The sequence below is a fragment of the Apodemus sylvaticus genome, chromosome 3 (assembly GCF_947179515.1).
Source record: "Apodemus sylvaticus chromosome 3, mApoSyl1.1, whole genome shotgun sequence".
In the NCBI taxonomy this organism is placed as follows: domain Eukaryota; kingdom Metazoa; phylum Chordata; class Mammalia; order Rodentia; family Muridae; genus Apodemus; species Apodemus sylvaticus.
In genome coordinates, this window is record NC_067474.1 from 16,677,726 (window position 1) to 16,698,953 (window position 21,228).

At 39.7% G+C, this 21,228-nt stretch overlaps 1 protein-coding gene across 1 annotated transcript in view; it reads left to right on the forward strand.

Moving 5' to 3' along the window:
• The window catches only part of Rp1 (RP1 axonemal microtubule associated), a 187,044-nt gene that overhangs the window by 95,825 nt on the left and 69,991 nt on the right, over nt 1-21,228 (forward strand). Inside the window, exons 12-15 of the mRNA XM_052175416.1 lie at nt 2,501-2,592; nt 5,607-5,783; nt 7,245-7,457; nt 15,236-15,413. Of these exons, the coding sequence (XP_052031376.1) occupies nt 2,501-2,592; nt 5,607-5,783; nt 7,245-7,457; nt 15,236-15,413 (660 nt within the window). The remainder of the gene's footprint in view (nt 1-2,500; nt 2,593-5,606; nt 5,784-7,244; nt 7,458-15,235; nt 15,414-21,228) is intronic.

The following is a 21,228-nucleotide window of genomic DNA, read 5'->3' on the forward strand; positions in this document are numbered from 1 at the left end:
TGGGTCTGCAATATGAAACGTAGGAACTGTCTAATACTACTTGAAGTCATCTTGGAGCAGAAAGATTTCTGCAGAATCCCAAATGCTGATCCCATGGGGAAAACCCAGAGGATTGGGTGGACAGAGGGTTGGACATGCAGGGAGAGTTGGTCAGGGCATATAAATGAAATATGAAGAAAACATAGAAACAAATAAACATGTTTATTTTTTAATTGGATAATTTATTTGTTTACATTTCAAGTTTGTTTACGTTTCAAATGTTATCCCCTTTATAAGTTTCCCCTCTGCAACCCCCATCCCACTCATCCTTACCTGCTTCTATGAGGGTGCTCCCCCATCACCTATACACTCCCACCTCTCTTCTCTAACATTTCTCTACACTGGAGCGTCAAGCCTTCATAGGACCAAGGGCCTCCCCTCCCACTGATGCCAGATAAGGCTCCTTCAGCTCCTTCAATCCTTCCCATAACTACTCCATTGAGGTTCCTATGCTCAGTCTGGTGGTTGGCTGTGAGCATCTGCATCTGTATTGGTCAGGATTTGCCAAGTTGCTCAGGAGACAGCTGTATCAGGCTCCTGTCAGCAAGCACTTCTTGGCACCAGCAATAGTCTGGGTTTAGTGTTTGGAAGTGGGATGGATCCCCAGGTGAGGCAGTCTCTAGCTGGCCTTTCTTTCAGTCTCTGTTCCATTCTTTCTCCCTGTATTTCCTTTAGACAGGAGCAATTCTGGGTTAAAATTTTGGAGATAGGTAGGTGGCCCCATCCTTCAATGGAGGCTGGGGGGATGCCTAACCTCTGGATATGGTTTCAATAAGTTCTTCCTCCCCTTTATTGGGTATTTCATCTAATGTCGTCCCTGTGTGGTCCTTGGAGACTCTTGCTTTACTGGCATCTGGGATTTTCTGATTGCTACCCCTAGTTCCCCATTTCCCCATTGCTACACACCTCTGTTCAATTTTCTAACCCTCTGTACATCTCCTCCATCTCTTCCCATACCTGATTTTACCCCTTTCCCTCCCTCACTCTTCTATTCTTCCCAAGTTCCTCCCACCCTCTACTTCCCTTGATTATATTGTTCCCTTTTCTAAGTAGGACTGAAGCATCCACTCTGGTTGTCTTTTCTCTTGACCTTCATGTGGTCTGTGAGTTGTATAGTGGATATTCCACATTTCTTCAGAGACCTGAAGTTCTTGTCATACAGATCTTTACTTGTTTGGTTAGAGTCACACCAAGATATTTTATATTCTTTGTGACTAATGTGAAGGGTGTTTCCCTAATTTCTTTCCCAGCCTGTTTATCCTTTGAGTATAAGAAAGCTACTGATTTATTTGAGTTTATTTTCTATCTAGCCAGTTTGCTGAAGTTGTTTATCAGTTGTAGGAGTTCTCTGGTGGAATTTTTGGGGTCACTTAAGTATACTATCCTATCATCTGCAAATAGTGGTATTTTGACTTCTTCCTTTCCAATGTGTATCCTTTTGACTTCCTTTTGTTGTCTAATTACTCTAGCAAGGACTCCAGCTACTATATTGAATAGATAGGGAGAGAGTGAGCAGCCTTGTCTTGATTTTTTTTGAATTCCCTCGGTTTCTGTTGTTATCTCTCTTTTCATTTCTGATTTTGTTAATTTGGATACTGTCTTTGTGCCCTATATTTAGTGTTGCTAAGGGTTTATCTGTCTTGTTGATTTTCTCAAAGAACCAGCTCCTGGTTTTGTTGATCCTTTATATAGTTCTTTTTGTTTCTAATTGGTTAATTTCAGTCCTGAGTTTGATGATTTCCTGTCGTGTACTCCTCTTGGGTGTATTTGCTTCTTTCTGTTCTAGACCTTTCAGGTGTGCTGTTAAGCTGCTGGTGTATGCTCTCTTCAGTTTCTTTTTGGAGGCACTCAGAACTATGAGTTTTCCTCTTAGCTCTGCTGTCTTTGTGTCCTATAACTTTCGGTATATTGTATCTTGATTTTCATTAAATTCTAAAAAGTCTTTAATTTCTTTGTTTCTTCCTTGACCAAATTATCATTTAGTAGAGCATTATTCAGCTTCTAAGTGTATGTGGTTTTTCTGTTGTTGTTGTTGTTGTTGTTGTTGTTGTTGTTGTTTTTGTTGCTATTGAAGACCAGTCCATGGAGATGTGATAGGATGCATGGGATTATTTCAATCTTCTTGTATCTGTTGAAGCTTGTTTTGTCATTTTTGGAGAAGGTACCATGAGTTGCTGAGAAGAAGATATATTCTTTTGTTTTTAGATGAAATATCCTATAGATATAAGTTAAATCAATTTAGTCCATAACTTCTGCTAGGTTCACCATGTCTAGGTTTAGTTTGTGTTTTGCTGATTGAGGAGAGTGGGGTGTTGAAGTCTCCCACAATTATTGTGCGAGGTGCAATGTGTGCTTTGAGCTTTAGTAAAGTTTCTTTTATGAATGTGATCAGTATATAATTGAAGGAAAAAGAGCTTTTAAAAAATGTACTACTTGTGAAATAATTGAGAATATTTTTTAGGTTTCTTCGATGTGATTTTCACCAAAAGGAATATCTGTGTTTTCCAAAGCCATGAGGTGAGGCACCTCTCTCTTACCCTTGACAATGGCTTTGCCACTGGAATGGTGAGTAGCAGTGACTTTTGAGATACAGATCACAGTTGTGTAACCCAGGCTGGCCTTCAATATTCGTCTTTTTAGCCTTGCCTCCTTGTGGGGATTAGAGATATATTCTACTATGTCTGTCTGTAGTACATTTTCTCTTTATTATGTATTGTATATGACATATCTTAAATAAGTAAATTTTATAAGATCATAAATTACATATTTCTCTTGACTTGTTATTTTTATTTCTGTATTGGGTTCAGGGAACTGAAATTACTATTATGTTTCATGAACTTTTGAAAATTTGAGGCATAAATGACCTTAAGCTTCAGTAATTGAAATAGAATGATAACATTGAAAAATTCACAGAGCTTTCAGGAGGTTTTCTGACTTTTTAAAAAAAAATGGTTTGGGAAATATACTTTTAGGGGGAAAATCAACTTCACTCGATTCTGTTTTTTGTTGTTTATTCTAGGTTTGAAAAAGTCTTTAAGTGTATGTACTATCTTTAAAAGCAAGCATCATATTTCTTTTAAAATGAAATCACATAGGACAACTGATGAACAGTGTCTTAAGTCCTTATGTGCATTATGGTGTTTAATACGTTAGTCTACCCGCTGAGAGAATTCATGCTGTACTATTTGACATGAAATAGAGGGTTGAGGGTCCGAGGGTCCCAATGTAAACAGAAGCAGGCAATCTGCCTCTTATGACATTTGTCTCACATAATGTTACATAGTACTATTAACTTGAACTTACATTTGGCTTAAGGAAAATATCATTACATTAAATCATCTTCCAATGTTATTTTAGGCCTACATTCAGGCTGAATGATTAATTAATCTAACATTCTTCATAAAGTCATTTCTCTTCTGCTTTGGACTTTGTGTTTCATAGTACCTGAAAAAGGCCATAGGGAATGCTTAGCAAATATGAATTCAGTGGATATGGACTCAGTTAAAAAAGAGATGCATCGGGTAGTGTATGTGCTTCAGTGGGTAGTGTCTATAAAGCCGTATGTCTCATTCCAGCACATGAATACACACACACACACACACACACACACACACACACACACACACACACATTCACACACACACACACACACACACACACACACACACACACACACACACACACAGAGACAGAGAGAGAGAACAAAAGAAAAAGGAAAAAGACTTAAAAATAATCCTGTTATATTTTTCTTTAAAAAAGGTGACAAGATAATTCAATTGCATTATTTTTTTTAAATTGTAACTGGTCAGAAATTCTGCCATTTACAGTCAGAGTTTATCTGTTTTGCTAGGTCTTATCTGACATGGAGCCTCTGACTTTATAGTTTGAGCCATTCTACCCACTGTAGTGTTCTCAAGGAATTTTGAATGTTTTGTTTTTCTTCCTAAAACAAGGTTTTTAAGAAACGTGTAGTTCCAGCTTGCAGTGGAGGATTATTCCTCTTTCTCTACATCCTCGCCAATATCTGCTGTCTCCTGAATTTTTAATTTTAGCCATTCTGATTGGTGTGAGGTAAAATCTCAGGGTTGTTTTTATTTGCATTTCCCTAACGACTAATGATTTTGAACTTAATGTGCTTCTCAGATATTTGAAATTCTTCAGGTGAAAATTCTTTAACTCTGTACCCCATTTTTAATAGGGTTATTTGGCTCTCTGGAGTCTAACTTCTTCAGTTCTTTGTATATATTGAATATTAGCCCTCTGTCAGATGAAGGGTTGGTGAAGATCTTTTCCCAATTTGTTGGTTGCTGTTTTGTCCTTTTGACAGTGTGCTTTGCCTTACAGAAACTTTGTAATTTTATGATGTCCTATTTGTCAATTCTTGATCTTAGAGCATACGCTATTGGTGTTCTGTTCAGGAAAGTTTCCCCTGTGCCCATGTCCTCAATGTTTTTCCCCAGTTGCTTTCTATTAGTTTCAGTGTATCTGGTTACTACTCAGCAATTAAAAACAATGAATTCATGAAATTCTTAGGCAAATGGTTGGAACTGGAAAATATCATCCTAAGTGAGGTAACCCATAACAAAAGAACACACATGGAATGCAGTCACTGATAAGTGGATATTATCCCAGAAGCTCTGAATACCCAAGACACAATTCACATATCAAATGAGTCACAAGAAGAAGGAAGGAGAGGGCCCTGGTCCTGGAAAGACTTGATGCAGCAATGTAGGTGATTGCCAGGACAGAGAAGTGGGAGGGGTTGATCAGGGAATGAGCAGAGGGAAGAGGGCTTATGGGACTTATGGGGAGTGGGGAACCAGGAAAGGGGAAATCATTTGGAATGTAAACAAAGAATATAGAAAATTCCTTCTGTCTCTGTCTCGTGAGTTCCTGGATTAAAGGCATGTACCACCACTGTCAAGCTTTGAATTGTTTCTGAAAGGTCATAGCTCTGAGTTTCTGTCAGACCTGACTAGATGAGATTTCTCAAGGTTGGTAGCCCTAGAGTCTTAGGCTCAAACCTTCAGGAGTTATTAGTGAGTTTCGCTTCCCCACAGGGTTTATATATCAAGTATGACTTACTGCAAGTTTTAAGAGTTGACTTAAACTGCAGTAAACACAGTAAGTACAGAATATGTTCTCAAACATGCCTAGGGATAGGAATGTCTCCTCCTAAAGTTGGTTCACAGTTTAAAAGCAAAAGATAGGAATGAGACAAAAATCATTGTCAATGTCACGGGGCTCAGATCCAAGCAGTCCTAAGATAGGCAGACTTAAATCACTAAATAAAGAATAAGTAAGGATATACTGCACATTATATCTTATGAATTCATCCCGACACTGGGGTGATTTGTATGTAATAGTCTTTCATGGGTCCTTGCTTCCAAGAATGTCCTTGGATCAAGTCATTGCAAATAATGCTGGGTAATAAAAGTCACAGTGGCAATGGCGTGAACAATTTGCATCGTTCAACGGTTATACAGCATATACATGTATACCAAGAGCTTTTAAATTCGTTTTTTTTTCCTGGTAATTCAGGGTCGGTTTCTCTCATTCTCTTTTAGGCTGGTGGAGGAGCCCGCTCTGAGCTGCGGGTGCTTTATCAGCCCAACCGTTGTGCGCTTCTTGAGTCAGCTCTGCTTCCTGGGCACACCTTGACTGTTGATCGTCACGGCAAAGTAGCTGATGAGTCCTCTGCAGGCTACGCAGAGCTTTCAAAAGAATTCTTGGTTTTTGTTAAGGTAAATTCGATGAAAATCATCAGGGTTTATAGATCAAGTTCCAGCCTCTGACTTACTGCAAGTTTTAAGAGTTGACTTAAACTGCAGTAATCAAATCTCTTTCCACTAGGGGGCATTGATGGCATTACCGATTTGTTTAATGCCACATTTTAGCAGCAATGATGCCTTTTTTTCCCTTCTGTGAATGTATCAGGTTTTACTCCCGTGAAAGCTAAGTATACACCACCTGTTCAGTTCTACCATGTATGCAGTGCCCTGGACTCCCTGTCCAGGCTTGGTAATTCACTAGAAGGACTCCGTGCTCACTGAAGCAGTCATGCTCACAGTTTCAGTACATCATTGAGAAAAGATATAGATCAAATCTGAGAGGTGGGACAAATATAGAGCAGAGCCTTGGAAAAACAGTACATGCAGAACTTGCCCTGTGGAGTCAGGCAGAGGTGATTCCTCGGGGCTGGCTAGCAGAGGTGTAGGAGATAGAAAATGGCTTTGTGGACCAGGAACCCTCACACAAGCATTGTGTTCAGATTCCACAACTGATGATGGCGTACGCCTGAGTGGTCTTAGTCTCCAGGCTCCCAGAAGGTTAACTGGCAGGTAGGACACAAAAAACCCCAATTCACACTGCCACTTTGCGGCTGGCACAGGGCCCTACATAAAGTCAGACACTCCTACCAGGGATCATGCTCCAAGGGCTTAGTGACCTTAGGGGCTTTCTGACCCTCTCCAAGGGTCAGAAACTCAGACAAAGGCTTCTTTGGATGACGTTAAATTCTTTAATACCCTACTCCTTTTAGCATTAACTTCAGTTGTATGTGTGTTCCCAAAATAGTAATTTACTTGATAGTTTTCTAGAGGAACAAACATACCTTGTTTTGTTCTCCATGGTGTGATTTTTGGGATTTCACACGTTGGAAAACCCACATGGCTGATCTTAGCCAATTCTTTGTAGTGTTAGTATATCCCTGATTAAATTTCAAGATGTTTTTATTCTGAAGATAGGATTATGTAGAATTATTTAAGTATATTTTAATTGTATTTGCTATCTTTTTTCACTCTTTCCTATATCCATTCATTTAACGAATATCCATACAATGCTTCCTATACTTGATGAATCCAGTAAGGATTTTTTTAAATTTTGCTTTATATGAATGTGAACATTATTTGCTTACAGTATTAAGTTTTCATAAGACACTTGTTTGTTTTTGAACCTTGCTTTGTGAAGTGTCCATGGCATCTGGATATTACCCTGTGAATAACTAATCATAGATATAAATCCACCTACAAGTTCTGATTCACTATTACTGCAGTTAAGTTCTTTCTTTTGTTCACTTTCAGTTTCCAGCTGCTGGTAAGATCTCTGTCACTGCCCCCCATTACACGCCCCCCCCCCCCCAGAGCCATCTCCTCCTAGCAGGATGAAGCCTTGTATTTACTGCTTTTCTGTTCATTTCTCCGAAGGGTGTATTCCTCAGCAGTGCTGTGGTTATGCTCACAACAAGTTTGTGTCAGGCCCTGTGTCTACAGCCCAATGGGACCTGCACGGGAGCAGGGAACCAGTCAGAACAATCCCACTGGAGAGTGCACAGAATCAGTTCTGGGATTTGCATGTTTGAAAGTGTGAAAACTGCACGAATGTATCTGAGGATTAAGGATGGGCACTGTAACGGAATGGTAAGCATCTTTCTATTCCTCCCAGGAAACGTTTAGGACGTTTCTCTGTAATAGCCATAGGACAGATCTTTCTGAGTGCATTGATTTTAAATTTTACCTACAAATACTTTGGAAGTTCGATATGATGTGTGGCATGTTCCCTTTGTCTGATGTTTCAGTAAAGGGAGAGGGTAGCTGTGAGTGTGGTGTACTTAGACAGAGACTCAGTTCACAGTGACTTTGAAATATTGTGTACAAACAAAATACCTGGAATTATGTTTGTGTTCAAGGAGATTGTGATGTTAAAGACTCAGGTTGGAAGAAGGGTCTTCATTCCTTCTCACCTCACCCATATCTTCCCTCTCCTCCACTTTCTTATCCTTCCCATTCCAGCTAAAGTTGAACTCACGACCCTGTCCTCTTGCCTCAGTTTCCTGAGTGACAGGCTTTCAGGCATGTGCCGTCACCACACCTGGATGAATGCCCGCCTTTCCAATGAGCTCTCTGATCTTATGGCTGTTGCTGAGCTGCAAACCTACCCCACAAACCCAGCCTTTACGGGGCCTCAGCTCATTGCTTCCCTGCTCTTCTTAGTGCCTGGATTCACACCCCGGGAAAACCCACACACTATCAGCAAATAATTTTAAATTCTAAGTGATGTCAGATTCAGCTCAAACTCTTCAAGTTCTACATGCAATGTACATGAAACCTTCAACAATAAAGTCTTACCCTTAACTTCCGGGGAACAGCCAAAGAGAAGAACAATAGCCCCCTTTTTATTGTTAAGAAATGTTCAGGTACGTCCCTAGAGCATGTTGTGCATGTTATAATGTGTTTAATGACTAAATTTGGTTGTGTGACTTGAATTTTTTTTTTGTGTAGATTTTGGAAGTGAGTCTCTGTAGCCAAGATGCTATGTTCCTCTTTTCTTGTCACTATTAATGTGTAACAGTGAAGAGCATCATTTTTCTTCTGACATGAGTCACTAGACTCTTTCTGGAATGACACTTCTTTTAGACAAGAAATGAGAACATTACCATAATTAATGTAGTTTGTATATATTTAGCGGCTGAAGTAAAGTGTACATACCATCTTCAAGGGGATGTAAAATGTGCGCTGAGGTAAATGGTAATACATGCTCACTTTGCTATGTTTAGTAGCTCAAGAGTGCCTTGGTGAAGACTGCTACTCCACAAATACTATGATAAATTGCATTGGATAAAAGCATGACTGTGTTCAATGTGTTTGCCAGCATATGTTTGAGAACATTTTTTTATAGGTAAACATACCTTTAAAAGAAGTGATGTTGATGTTGATCCTGTAACAAATGCTTCTATTTCTGTCACCAGAAAAATGTTTATTCTGTAGGAGTTAAATCACTTTAGTAGTTTTTGTTGTAGTGGGAATTTAGGTTCCTAACAACCAACATATGATTCACTGGGGACAGAGTTACTTCCAAGAAGCAGCAGCCTCAGGACAACATGAGTGGGCTCACTGGCTCCCTAAGAATGAGTACAAATAAAAGAAAACTGTAGGAGTTAAAAGAAACTATTAATGTACCCATGTGTTAGGTATACCAAAGAGACCGAGAGGCAGGCACATCTTATACCAGTAGGATGCTCATGAAGGGCATTTGTTGACTTTGAAGAAACTAAGACTATTCTCTCATTGGAAATTTATTCATTTTTTTCTGTTCACTAAACAGATACTTGAGATAAAAAATTAAGGGCAGCTCACATTTGTGAGAAGTTGAAATATTAAACAAGCATAAGTGAGTGCACACATACATGTTCTGTTTGAGTTATGGTGAAGTATACACGATGTTAGCCCAGTAAGCCACTGGTCTAAAACCTTATCAAGTTTTACTTGATTTTAGGCAAATAATTATAGATCCTGTTTTACCTAATCAAACATTTTTGAAGAAATAAGTTTAATAAAGTCATATGTGAATGCAGTCATATGCAAGAAAAAGTATTTCAGCTTAGTTTTATAGCAAATGGTCTAATGTTGAATGCAATTAAATATGCACATTAATTGTAATTAAATGTAATAAAAAAGCTATATTACTATTTAGACCATGGTCTACATATTAGTTTTTGAGGTTATACCGAAAGCCTCGAAGATAGCAACAATGATGTTCTGATCAAGATCAAACAATTTGTTAAAGAAATAGAACATTAGCTGATTCATTTTGGAAAAGAAAGATGATTGGAACATTAGTAATATGGAACGTATAGACTCCATATTAACAGAATAAAATGTCATGTTTGCTTTTTTATTAAAATATCCAAACTTCTGAAGCCCTTCTATCTGACATGTGCTCAACAAATACTGAATGAAAGGGGAGTTTAAAATGTCACTTTGGATGAAGTCACTAGGACTTTCTTCTTCTCTAACTAGCCACGGGGACATGATCATGAGATGCATGATAAGAATATGTACTTGATACCCTGTAGTGACTTTATATACATTGTTATTGTCTCTAATATTAAGAGGTCACACAAGGTTCTTTTCTATATAGAATGTGCATACTGTACTTTACATCTGAACTCTTTTAACCAGTTGATATGGGGCTAGGAATGAAACAGAGGTGTTTGTTTGCTTATAGGAAAATGCAATAGGGGAAACTCTAGTCTCATAAAATTGAGTTATATTAAATTTAATTTTCAGTTTTTCACTTGAAAGATAGAAATAACATTCCTTGAGGTGCTACTAAAAATACCAACAGTCATAATTTACAGAACATAGAACATCAGAAATCCCATTGGAGTTGTAATTCATCTACATATCTGAAGGCTTAGAGAGGGGACTGATTTGAAAAGTAGTCAGGAGAAGTTTCCTGGAATGGTGAAATTTAGAAAGAAGAATCCCACTTTTTATTATCACAGGAGAGAGAAAAACCAATTACATCAGCAAAACAGAGACTTTTAGCAGTGCTAACAAAGAGCTGAGCTTTGTGGGAACTGTGGAAAAAGTAGTAGTGCTTGCCTTCCCTCCTTGTTTAACTTAATTAAAAAGAGTGTAATTCCCCAGTATGAAAAAAGTAACATTACAAGTAGGGGTGTGCTTTAGTGTTGGTTTAGGAAGATATGTCTCCAGAAAAGGTTCTGTAAATTGTGAACCAAAAGCAATTTTTGAGTCCTTTAGTAAAATGTCACACCAGTATCCAATAGGATAGCTGTATTATATTTGAGAATAAAATTAAATTTCATAAACCTGAATATATATGAATCTATCTATCTATCTATCTATCTATCTATCTATCTATCTATCTATCTATTAGATTATAAAAACAAAACATAGTTTGACTAAAATCCGCAATGTACCGAAGTACAAGCCTAGTTCTAGTATATGCTGGCATGTATAGTTAAGCTGATTGAATTTTCTTAATTTTTTATTAGTTATTTTATTTATTTACATTTTAAATGTTATCCCCCTTCCAGGTTTTCCCTCCCCAAACCCCCTCTCCCATTCCCCCTCTTCCTGCTTCTATGAGGATGCTCTCCCTCCCTACCCACCCACTCTCACCTCATTGCCCTGGCATTCACATATGCTGGGGCATTGAGCCTCCACAGGACCAAGGGACTCTCCTCCCATTGATGACAGATAAGGCAAATCTCTGCTACACATGCAGCTGGAGCCATGGGTCCCTCCAGGTGTACTCTTTGGTTGGTGATTTAGTCCGTGGGAGCTCTGAGGGGTCTGGTTGGTAAATATTGTTGTTATTCCTATGGAATTGCAAATCCCTTCCGCTTATTCAGGTTTTCCCCTGACTCCTCCATTGGGGTCCCTGTGCTCAGTCCAATGGTTGGCTCTGGCAGAGCCTCTCAGGACACTCATACCAGGTTCCTATCAGCAAGGGCTTCTTGGCATCAGCAATAGTGTCTGGGTTTGGTTTCTGCAGATGGGATGGATCCCTAGATGGGGCAGTCACTGGATGGCCTTTCCTTCAGTTTCTGCTCCACTCTTTGTCCCTGCATTTCCTTTAGACATAAACAATTCTGTATAAATATTTTTGAGATTGGTGGGAGGTCCCGTCCCTCTACTGCGGACCATGCCTATGCACTGGATATGGTCTCTACAGCTTCTCTCTCCCTCCTTGTTGGGTATTTCAGCTATTATCATCCCAGTTGGGTCCTGGGAGTCTCTGACTTTTCTGGCATCTGGGAATTTCTAGTACCTATCCCCAGTCCCTCACCCCCCACTGCTGCCCACCTCAGTTCAATTTCTTGACCCTTTGTACTTCTACTCCCCTCCTCCCAAACCTGACCCTGCCTCCCCTTCTTACTCCCCCTCCTCTCTCCCTCCCAGGTCCCTTCTTATCTCTACCTCCTGTGATTTTTTTGTGCTCTCTTCTAAATAGCATGGAATCATCCACATTTTGGTCTTCCTTCTTGAGCTTCATATGGTCTGTGAGTTGCATTGTGGGTATGGGTATTCTATATCCCCTTATCATGTGAGTTTTTTTGTGACTGGGTTACCTCACTCAGGATGATATTTTCTAGTTCCATCCATTTGCCTAAGAATTTCATGAATTAATTGTTTTTAATAGCTGAGGAGTACTTCATTGTGTAAATATACCACATTTTCTGTATCCATTCTTCTGTTGAGAGAATCTGTTTTTTTGTTGTTGTTGTTGTTTGTTTGTTTGTTTTTTTGAGACAAAGTTTCTCTGTGTAGAGTGGCTGTCCTGGAACTCACTCTATAGACCAGGCTGGCCTCGAAATCAGAAATCCACCTGTCTCTGGCTCCCAAGTGCTGGGATTAAAGGCATGCACCACCACCACCCTATGACATCTGGGTTCTTTTCAGCTTCTTGCTATTATAAATAAGGCTGCTATGAACATAGTGGAGCATGTGTCCTTGTTATATGTTGGAGCACCTTTTGGGTATATGCTCAGGAGTGGTATAGCTGGGTCCTCAGGTAGTGCTATGTCCAATGTTCTGTCCCTCAACTCTTATAAGAGAGCTTCTTCTTGAAGAGATGACATGGAGACCCACAGCAGGTCAATGTGGATGAGAGGTTGGTGAATGAGAGACTTCAGAGCACTCAATTCTAAATGGGGCGTCTTTTCCAAATCCCTACCTTCAAGGACAAGGAATCCAAGTGAAAGAGAGGTGGAAAGATTGTAAGAGGCAGAGGCGGTAGGTAAGAAATCAACATTTTATAACCAGGGCAGACAGGCTGCAGGGGACGAACATATGAACTCAGAGACTGTAATAGGATGCACAGTACCTACACAGTTCCAAGGTAGGCAAAGTTCAAGCTCAGAGAGGAAGAGGGTGGCACACAGTCTCACACTTAACTAAAAGGATGTTTGCAATTGTTAGCCTCTAAGAGAGGGAAGAAACTTAGTTTCTTTAGTGAAGTGACAATAGGTATATCAACCACACTCTAGGGCATTCTTCAAATTCAAGAAGAGTTTGCCAACACAAAGAGTATTTTATGGTTTTTTTTTCTTTTCTTTTTTTTATTCGATGTATTTTTTATTTATATTTCAAATGATTTCCCCTTTTCTAGTCCCCCACTCCCCGAAAGTCCCATAAGCCCCCTTCTCTCCCCCTGTCCTCCCACCCACCCCTTCCCACTTCCCCGTTCTGGTTTTGCCGAATACTGCTTCACTGAGTCTTTCCAGAACCAGGGGCCACTCCTCCTTTCTTCTTGTACCTCATTTGATGTGTGGATTATGTTTTGGGTATTCCAGTTTTCTAGGTTAATATCCACTTATTAGTGAGTGCATACCATGATTCACCTTTTGAGTCTGGGTTACCTCACGTACTATGATGTTCTCTAGCTCCATCTATTTGCTTAAGAATTTCATGAATTCATTGTTTCTAATGGCTGAATAGTACTCCATTGTGTAGATTTACCAGATTTTTTGCATCCACTCTTCTGTTGAGGGATACCTGGGTTCTTTCCAGCATCTGGCAATTATAAATAGGGCTGCTATGAACATAGTAGAGCATGTATCCTTATTACATGGTGGGGAATCCTCTGGGTATATGCCCAGGAGTGGTATAGCAGGATCTTCTGGAAGTGAGGTGCCCAGTTTTCAGAGGAACTGCCAGACTGCTTTCCAGAGTGGTTGTACCAATTTGCAACCCCACCAGCAGTGAAGGAGTGTTTCTCTTCCATTTGGATCATTAAAGGGGATGGGAATAATCTTAGAGGAGTTGGTGGAGGCGAAGGAATATGACCAAAATATATAGTATGAAAATCTCAAAAATAAACACACACACACACACACACACACACACACACACACACGTACACGCACGCACACACACACACACACACACACAAAGCCAGGACAACCCGAACCCTTACTAGCCATTTATCAATAACAAAGGCAGAAGAAGCTAGACATTGGTTAATTTGCATTTATAAAATAAGAAAGACACGGACAGACATTTGGGACAGACATTTGGTTCTTACTGACGGCAACCTAAGAGCAGAATATAATTTTCTATTTTAAATAAAATAATAATAATAATTCTACTTGAATCTTTAATTCATTTTCATAAAATTTATTTTTTACAACTCTTAAATCTTACAAAGAAAATTTGAAAGCACTGGATAGTTAAAAATATTCTAATATTATGAATACCTTAAAAAGGGAGATGCAATATTAGTGGTTACTATTAGACTTCTAATTTTGTATGGTTTTCTTTCTTTGTTTATTTGTTCTGGAGACAAGGTTTTTCTGTAGCTTTGGCTGTTATGGAACTCACTTTATAGACCATGCTGCCATCAAACTCATGACCTACTTCTGCCTTCTGAGTGCTGGAAGTAGAGTAATGTGCCACCATTGCCTGTCTTGAGTGTTTTATTGGTAATCTTTAAATGCCTTGTGCCTACTTGAAATTCAGTCTCAAAAGTATACAATCACATGTAAAATTATCATACAATTTCCACTGAGAATGACAATGTGATCAAAGCTGCCCATTTTCTATACTTTAGAGACTTTTCATATCATATATTTGATAATTTTTGTAGCTGTATCATAAAATAATGGAGTTAAAACATGCCTCTCACCTGGTGATACAGTTATAATGTCATAATGTAAAATTGTTCATTTCTGTGATGATATTAGTGTAAACAAACATTTGTTGCCAGTTTCATAAAATTATGGTGGATACAATTATAGATGGTATACAGTACATGACAATGATGCAACTATATTATATCATATTTCTTCTTGAATTTGAAAAGTTTAGCATAAAAACATTATAATGTGTTTTAATGTCATATATTTACAATTTATTGTAGTATTTTCTTTCATCTTTATTGTCTCTCATGTTTTTTGATCATCATAGCCATAGAAATAATGGACTGCAAAACACAAACCTCTCTCTGTGCCTGCTTCTCTCTCTCTCTCACACATTTGTATAAATGCATTCTGTGATGTTCTTATGATGATAAATGGACTAATGATGAATTTATTAAAATGAATCCTTGTTATTAAGCAATGTGTGACTTTATTTTTAAAAAGATAATTTCATGTTTTAATATTCTGTGTTCATCTTTAGAGGTGAGCACCTCTGAAATGAACACCACACAGTGGCCTTTCCTTAGGTGAAGCTCCTCAGTCACTCAGAGCCCTGTGCTCCTAGCTTTGAGACTTTCCTTTGCCCATCATGCAGTCTCTGTTTCTAGACCTCATGGAAAAAGCTTAAAAGATTTTAGATTTATGCAGATGGCTTGAAATGGAAGAAATATTACATTATTGGGAACGAATAACTTTCAATTCTGTCCAGTGTTTTCTCACATTTGTGAAATCATGTTATATTACTTGTAGGGCACTGGAGATACTGATTGCCATTTTAAAATCAAGAAGAATCTGGAAAATGCATCTATAAGTCTGGAATCTCTGAAGAGCCCAGGACTGTTTGTTGGACTTCAAGCAGACGGACAGGCAAAACCCGTTATTTATACTAAAGATGAAAGTGTTTGCTTCTATCCACGTGTCATCCAATGTATGTTTACTTCAAATATTTAAAGTTGGTTGACTTTATGATGGGCCATGTAGGATGTCTGAAAGTTTCACTATAGTTTGATAAAAAAATATCAGCTATTGGACTTTTTTCCTTATAATAATACTTAAAAAATAGCATGAGAAAATGAACAATTAAGACTGCTTCCCTCAAGTTTTCAAGTAATTAACATAAAGTGCAGAGTTGTGGCTACTTTGAGGTACTCTATAACATTAAATTGTGTACATGTAAGTATAGCTTCTGTAAGCTGGGAATACCCAAGACACAATTCACATATCAAATAAAGCCCAAGAAGAAGGAGGGAGTGGCTCCTGGTCCTGGAAAGGCTCAGTGCAGCAGTGTAGGGGAATACCAGGACAGGGAAGTGGGAAGGGGTTGATTGGGGAACAGGGGGAGGGAAGAGGGCTTATGGGACTTTCGGGGAGGGGAGATCCAGGAAAGGGGAAATCATTTGAAATGTAAATAAAGAATATATCGAATAAAAAATAAAAAAGAGTAGTTTCTGTCAAATGAACAGAACTAGCTTGCAGAATTGACCTTTTGTCAACTTGACAATTAAGCACATCACTGTTAAGCTATCTTTTCTTTCTTTATTATCTCCAAGATCACACATTAATATCAACATCACAATATAAAATGTTCCAAGTATTAAAAGTCTTGCAGTCTTTAAACACTCAAACACTAAAAAGTTCAGCCTCTTTTAAAAAATACAAAGTTTCTTTTAAAATTCAGTTTCTATAAAATTTGAAAATGTATTTAACAGTTCACATCTCTCAACCATGGACTATTCCTGGGCATATACCCAGAATGTGCTCCTACATGTAATAAGGACACATGCTCCACTATTTTCATAGCTGCCTTATTTATAATAACCAGAAGCTGGAAAGTACCCAGATGTCCCTCAGCAGAGGAATGGATACAGAAACTGTGGTATATATACACAATGGAGTGTTATTCGGCTATTAAAACAATGAATTCATGAAATTCTTAGGCAAATGGATGGAACTAGAAAGTGTCATCCTGAGCGAGGTAACCAATCACAAAAGAACACACATGGTATGCACTCACTAATAAGCGGATGCTAGTCCAAAAGCTCAAAATAAACAAGCTACAATTCACCCAGCACAGGAAGCTCAAGAAGAACGAGGACTTAAGTGAGAGTGCTTTGGTTCCTCTGAGAAAGAAAACATAATACTCACAGAAGTAATAAGGGAGGCAATGTGTGGAGCAGAGTCTGAAGTAAAGGCCACCCAGAGACTGCCCTACCTGGGGATTCATCCTATAAACAGTCACCAAACCCCAACACAATGACAAGAAGCGTCTTCTAAAAGGAGCATGCCATGGCTGTCTCCAGAGTGGCCCTGCTAGAGCCTTACAAATACAGAGGCAGAAACTAGCAACCAACTATTGGACTGGGCTTGGGGTCCCCAACAGAGGATCTGGAGGGTGGTCCAGAGGAGCTGAAGGGGCTTACAGCCCCATGGGAAGAACAATAACTTCGGACACCCAGACACCCCAAGACTCCCAGGGACTGAACCATCAACCAAGGGGTACACATGGTTCCAGCCAAAAATATGGCAGAGGAATGCCTCGTTGGGCATCAGTGGGAGGAGTGGTCTTTGGTCAGGTAAAGGCTCAATAGAGGCCCCAACAAAGGGAAATGGGCAGGGGGCGCTATAGGTGGGAGTGTGTTGGGTAGAGGGGCATATATATGGAGGCAGGGGGTGTGAGGAGGGGTAGGGCATTTTGGGGAGGGAGGCTTTTGTGAGGGGTGAAATTGGAAAAGGTTTTACCATTGGCAATGTAAATGAAGAAGATACTCAATAAAAAAAAATATGAAAAAACTAAAGTCTTTAAGAATCCCCAATGGGGGAGAAAGGACCCAAGGAGCTGAAGGGGTTTTCCGAGCCATAGGAGGAACATCAATATGAGCCACCCAGTAGTCCCAGAGCTCCCAGGGACAAAAACATCAACCAGAGAGTACACATGGAGGGACCCATGGCTCCAGATGCATAGGCAGGAGAGGATGGCCTTATTGGACATCAAAGGGAGGAGAGGCCCTGGAAAGGCTTGATGCAGCAGTGTAGGGGGATTACCAGGACAGGGAAGTGGAAGGGGGTTGATTGGGGAACAGGGGGAGGAGATGGCTTATAGGACTTTGGGCAGGGGGGGGAACCAGGAAAGGGCAAGTCATTTGAAATGTAAAGAATCTAATAAACAAACAAACAAACAAACAAACAAACAAATAAATAAATAAAATTTCCATTGGCAATTAGTTAAAAAAAAAAAGTTAAATATTCTGTAATTCCAAGAGGGAAACAGCAGGGCACAATCACAATTAGATCCAAGAAAAACTAAACTCCCAACAGTACAAATAACTCATTGTTGAATGTTTGGGATTTATGCAAGACCTCCTGGACTCCTGCGAAGAAATTAGATCACTTCTCTTGCTCTGCTGTCTGCAATACACACACCTTATCTTCTATACTCACCCGGGCTCTGATCCATGGCTGTGGCCATTTTGGGCATTTAGCTCATGGTAATGCTATATTCAAAATGCTGCAACTGGACTGCATTTTTTTCCCAACAGCTTCTCCCAGGCTCTGTCCAGAAACTCGGCCCTGTCACACATCAGCCACTCTGCTTGACCTCGTTGAGCCTTCAAAGTCAGTACCCCCTAATGGACTCCTACACTACCACATTAAGCTGCCACCATGAAGTACAACATTGTCTGGCTCTGTAGCACAAGTTTCTCTGTGTGTACACTTTGAGTAAACACTTTCCAGAAGATTTCACCTCAGTGACGCTGGTCTCTTCTTAATCATTACTAATTTCTCAGATCCAGTTAACCAGCATCAATTGTCCTAGTAAAGCAAAGGTTTTCTTCAGTGGTTCTGGTATATTGTTAATTAGAGCCAATTCTTTAGCCCCAGCTGACCAGAACCACAGATTCTTCATTCAAAATACACAAGAACCCGCAAAGAGTCTTCAAGGGGCTCTGAAAAGTCCCACAGAAGTTCACAGATCAGGCATCTATCATCTTCAGTTTTCTTGATAATCTTTTAAAAAATTATTTTGTTTACATTTCAAATGTTGTCCCTCTTTCTAGTCTCCCATCTACAAACCTTCTACCCCATCTCCCTTGTCTATGCCTTTAAGCAGGTACTCCCCACCCCCCCCCACTCACTACTGCCTCATCCCTCTAGTATCCCCCTTCACTGGGGCAGCAAACTTCCACAGGACCAAGTACCTCCCCTTCCATTAATGCCAGATAAGGCAATTCTTTGCTACATATGTAGTGGGAGTCATGGACCAGCTCATGTATACTCTTTGGTTGGTGGTTTAGTCTCTTGGAGCTCTGAGGGGTCTTGTCAGTTGATATTGTTGCTCTTTCTATGGGGTTACAATCCCTTTCAGCTCCTTCAGTCTTTCCCCTAACTCTTTCATAGGTGTCCCTGACCTCAGTCCAATGACTGGCCGTCAGGATCTGTATCTGTCTTAGTCAGGTGATGGCAAAGCTTCTCCGAGGACAGCTCTACCAGGCTCCTGTTTGGAATCAGTTCTTGGCATCAGCAATAGTGTCAGGGTTTGGTGTTCTCAATACTCTTATCTTCCAAGACTTCACAGAACAGCTCACCAAATTTTGAACACTCAATGGTTGTTCTAGCCCAACATTTCAAAATCTGTTCATAATCTTCCATTTTCCACAATCATTCCCAAAGCAATGTAGTTAGGTCTGCCATATAATGTTCAGTTACTGTCTTGTTAGGATTATTGTTGCTGTGGTGAAACAGCATAACCAAAAGCAATTTGGGGGAGGAAAAGGTTTATTTCACTCACAATTTACACACACACACACACACACACACACACACACACACACACACACACTCAGTTCATCATCAATAGCAGAACAGGAACTCAAAAAGGGCAGGAACCTGGAGGCAGGAGCTGATACAGAGGCCATGAAGGAGTGCTGCTCACTGGCTTCTTCAGTCTGTTTTCATGTAGAATCCAGGACCACCAGCCAGGGTGGTGCCAATCACAATAGATTTGAGCTTCCCACATCAATCACTAATTATGAACATACTCTACAGCCTTGCCTGCATAATTTTCTTGTAGAGGCCTTTTCTCAGTTGGTGTTCCCTGCTCTCAGAAGACTCTGCCTTGTGTCAAGTTGACATATAACTAGTCAACACAACGCACACTGAATATTTGGTCATAATAAATATTTCTATGTATGTTAACAGCGGGTAAAGCTCTTGGAACTCTCAGCTTTATACCTAACAATTTTTAATACTTCAGTTTTAAAGACACAATAGGAGATGCAGGTTAGTATTAAGATAAAAATAAATGGACTTTGTTTTAAAAACAAAATGCAGGTAAGAAAAAGTCAAATGATGAAAAGAGTGGGACTATTTTGAAATGGTTTCTCATATATGTGAGTTCAGGTTCTTTAGGAAATGAAGGATTTGAGATCTTTATGTAAAGTTATTTAAGTTGGGCATATCCTGACTTGAAGACAGAGACCAATACAGTAGCAATATTTCACTTTAAAACTGTCTCAACAGCATTTCTTTTACTTTCTAAATCTTGTCTGGTGTTGTTTTATGACTTTTTTCTTAACCAAGTGTAACTTTTCTTCCTCACTATTACTTTTCTCTTCTGTTTTCTTGTCAGAGTCTATAGGGACACATGTATGTACATGCATTTCTCTGTGTGCCCACACATGTGTGATGCCTTACAGAAGATTGTTTAAAGCAAGAATGCAGTTTGAGTTCATGACAGTACATACCTATCACTGACATAGTTATTTATATTTATCTTCATCAACTTCATTTAAACCTTCAGTGTCTGTGGCTAAGACCTTACAAATTGTTGGGCTTGTAAAACCACCAGGCGCTCCACCCTCTGTTCCACAGGCTGTCACAGAATACTACTCCCATTCAGTTCCATTGCCCATTGGAACTCTGCAGGGCAGCAGATGACATGAGAGCACACAGAAGTTTTCAGGGTGTGGCAGAAGAGTGAGGAAGAGCTAGCAGGAGGCAGAAAACTTCTGGGCAAAAAAGAATGAAAGGGAAAATACTAAGGGAGCAAAGAAGATAAGAAAAGATGAATTGTGGTAGCTATAAGTAAATTTATAAAAATAAATGGAAGAGATGATGGACAGAAGGGATGATAAAGGATTCTAAGAGACTATACTTGCCACAGGTAAAAGTCACAAACTACACAATTCAGTTCTGTTAGAGAATATGTACCGCTTGTATTTTCATCAGTGCTTCCTTATGTGTAGTTCCTGTTCTTGCTTTCCAGTGCTGGGGAAAATCCCAGTGTTAGGGGGTTGTATGTTCACAGTCAGCAAGCCAGCCCCTTGGCTGCTATGACCAAGCTGTGCATTTCCCATCTGGGATAATGAAGAGTATAACAGCAGAGTAAGCAGCTGCGACTGTTCTCAGAGATTTATTTTTGACTCTTAACAGACACCAAACACTACACAGAAGGAAAGCACCAAATTTGGTTCTTATGTGCAGGGTGACCTTTGCTGTGCAGGAGCCACCATGTATAGACAGATACTGATCCTCAACCCAATGCAGTTTTCTCAGGATTGCTGAGGGACCTAGCAGCCCAGGAAAGTATGGGAGTGGGTGTTCATCTGTAGCTTACCCTGCCACTACTCTGTTTTCCTGCTTTGTTGTTAGCTGGCTTCTCTGAACACTCAGTACACGAAAGCACACCACGTGATCCCATCCCATAGCATCTGTAAATGCAGCATAGCTCTAGGTTCAAAGCAGGT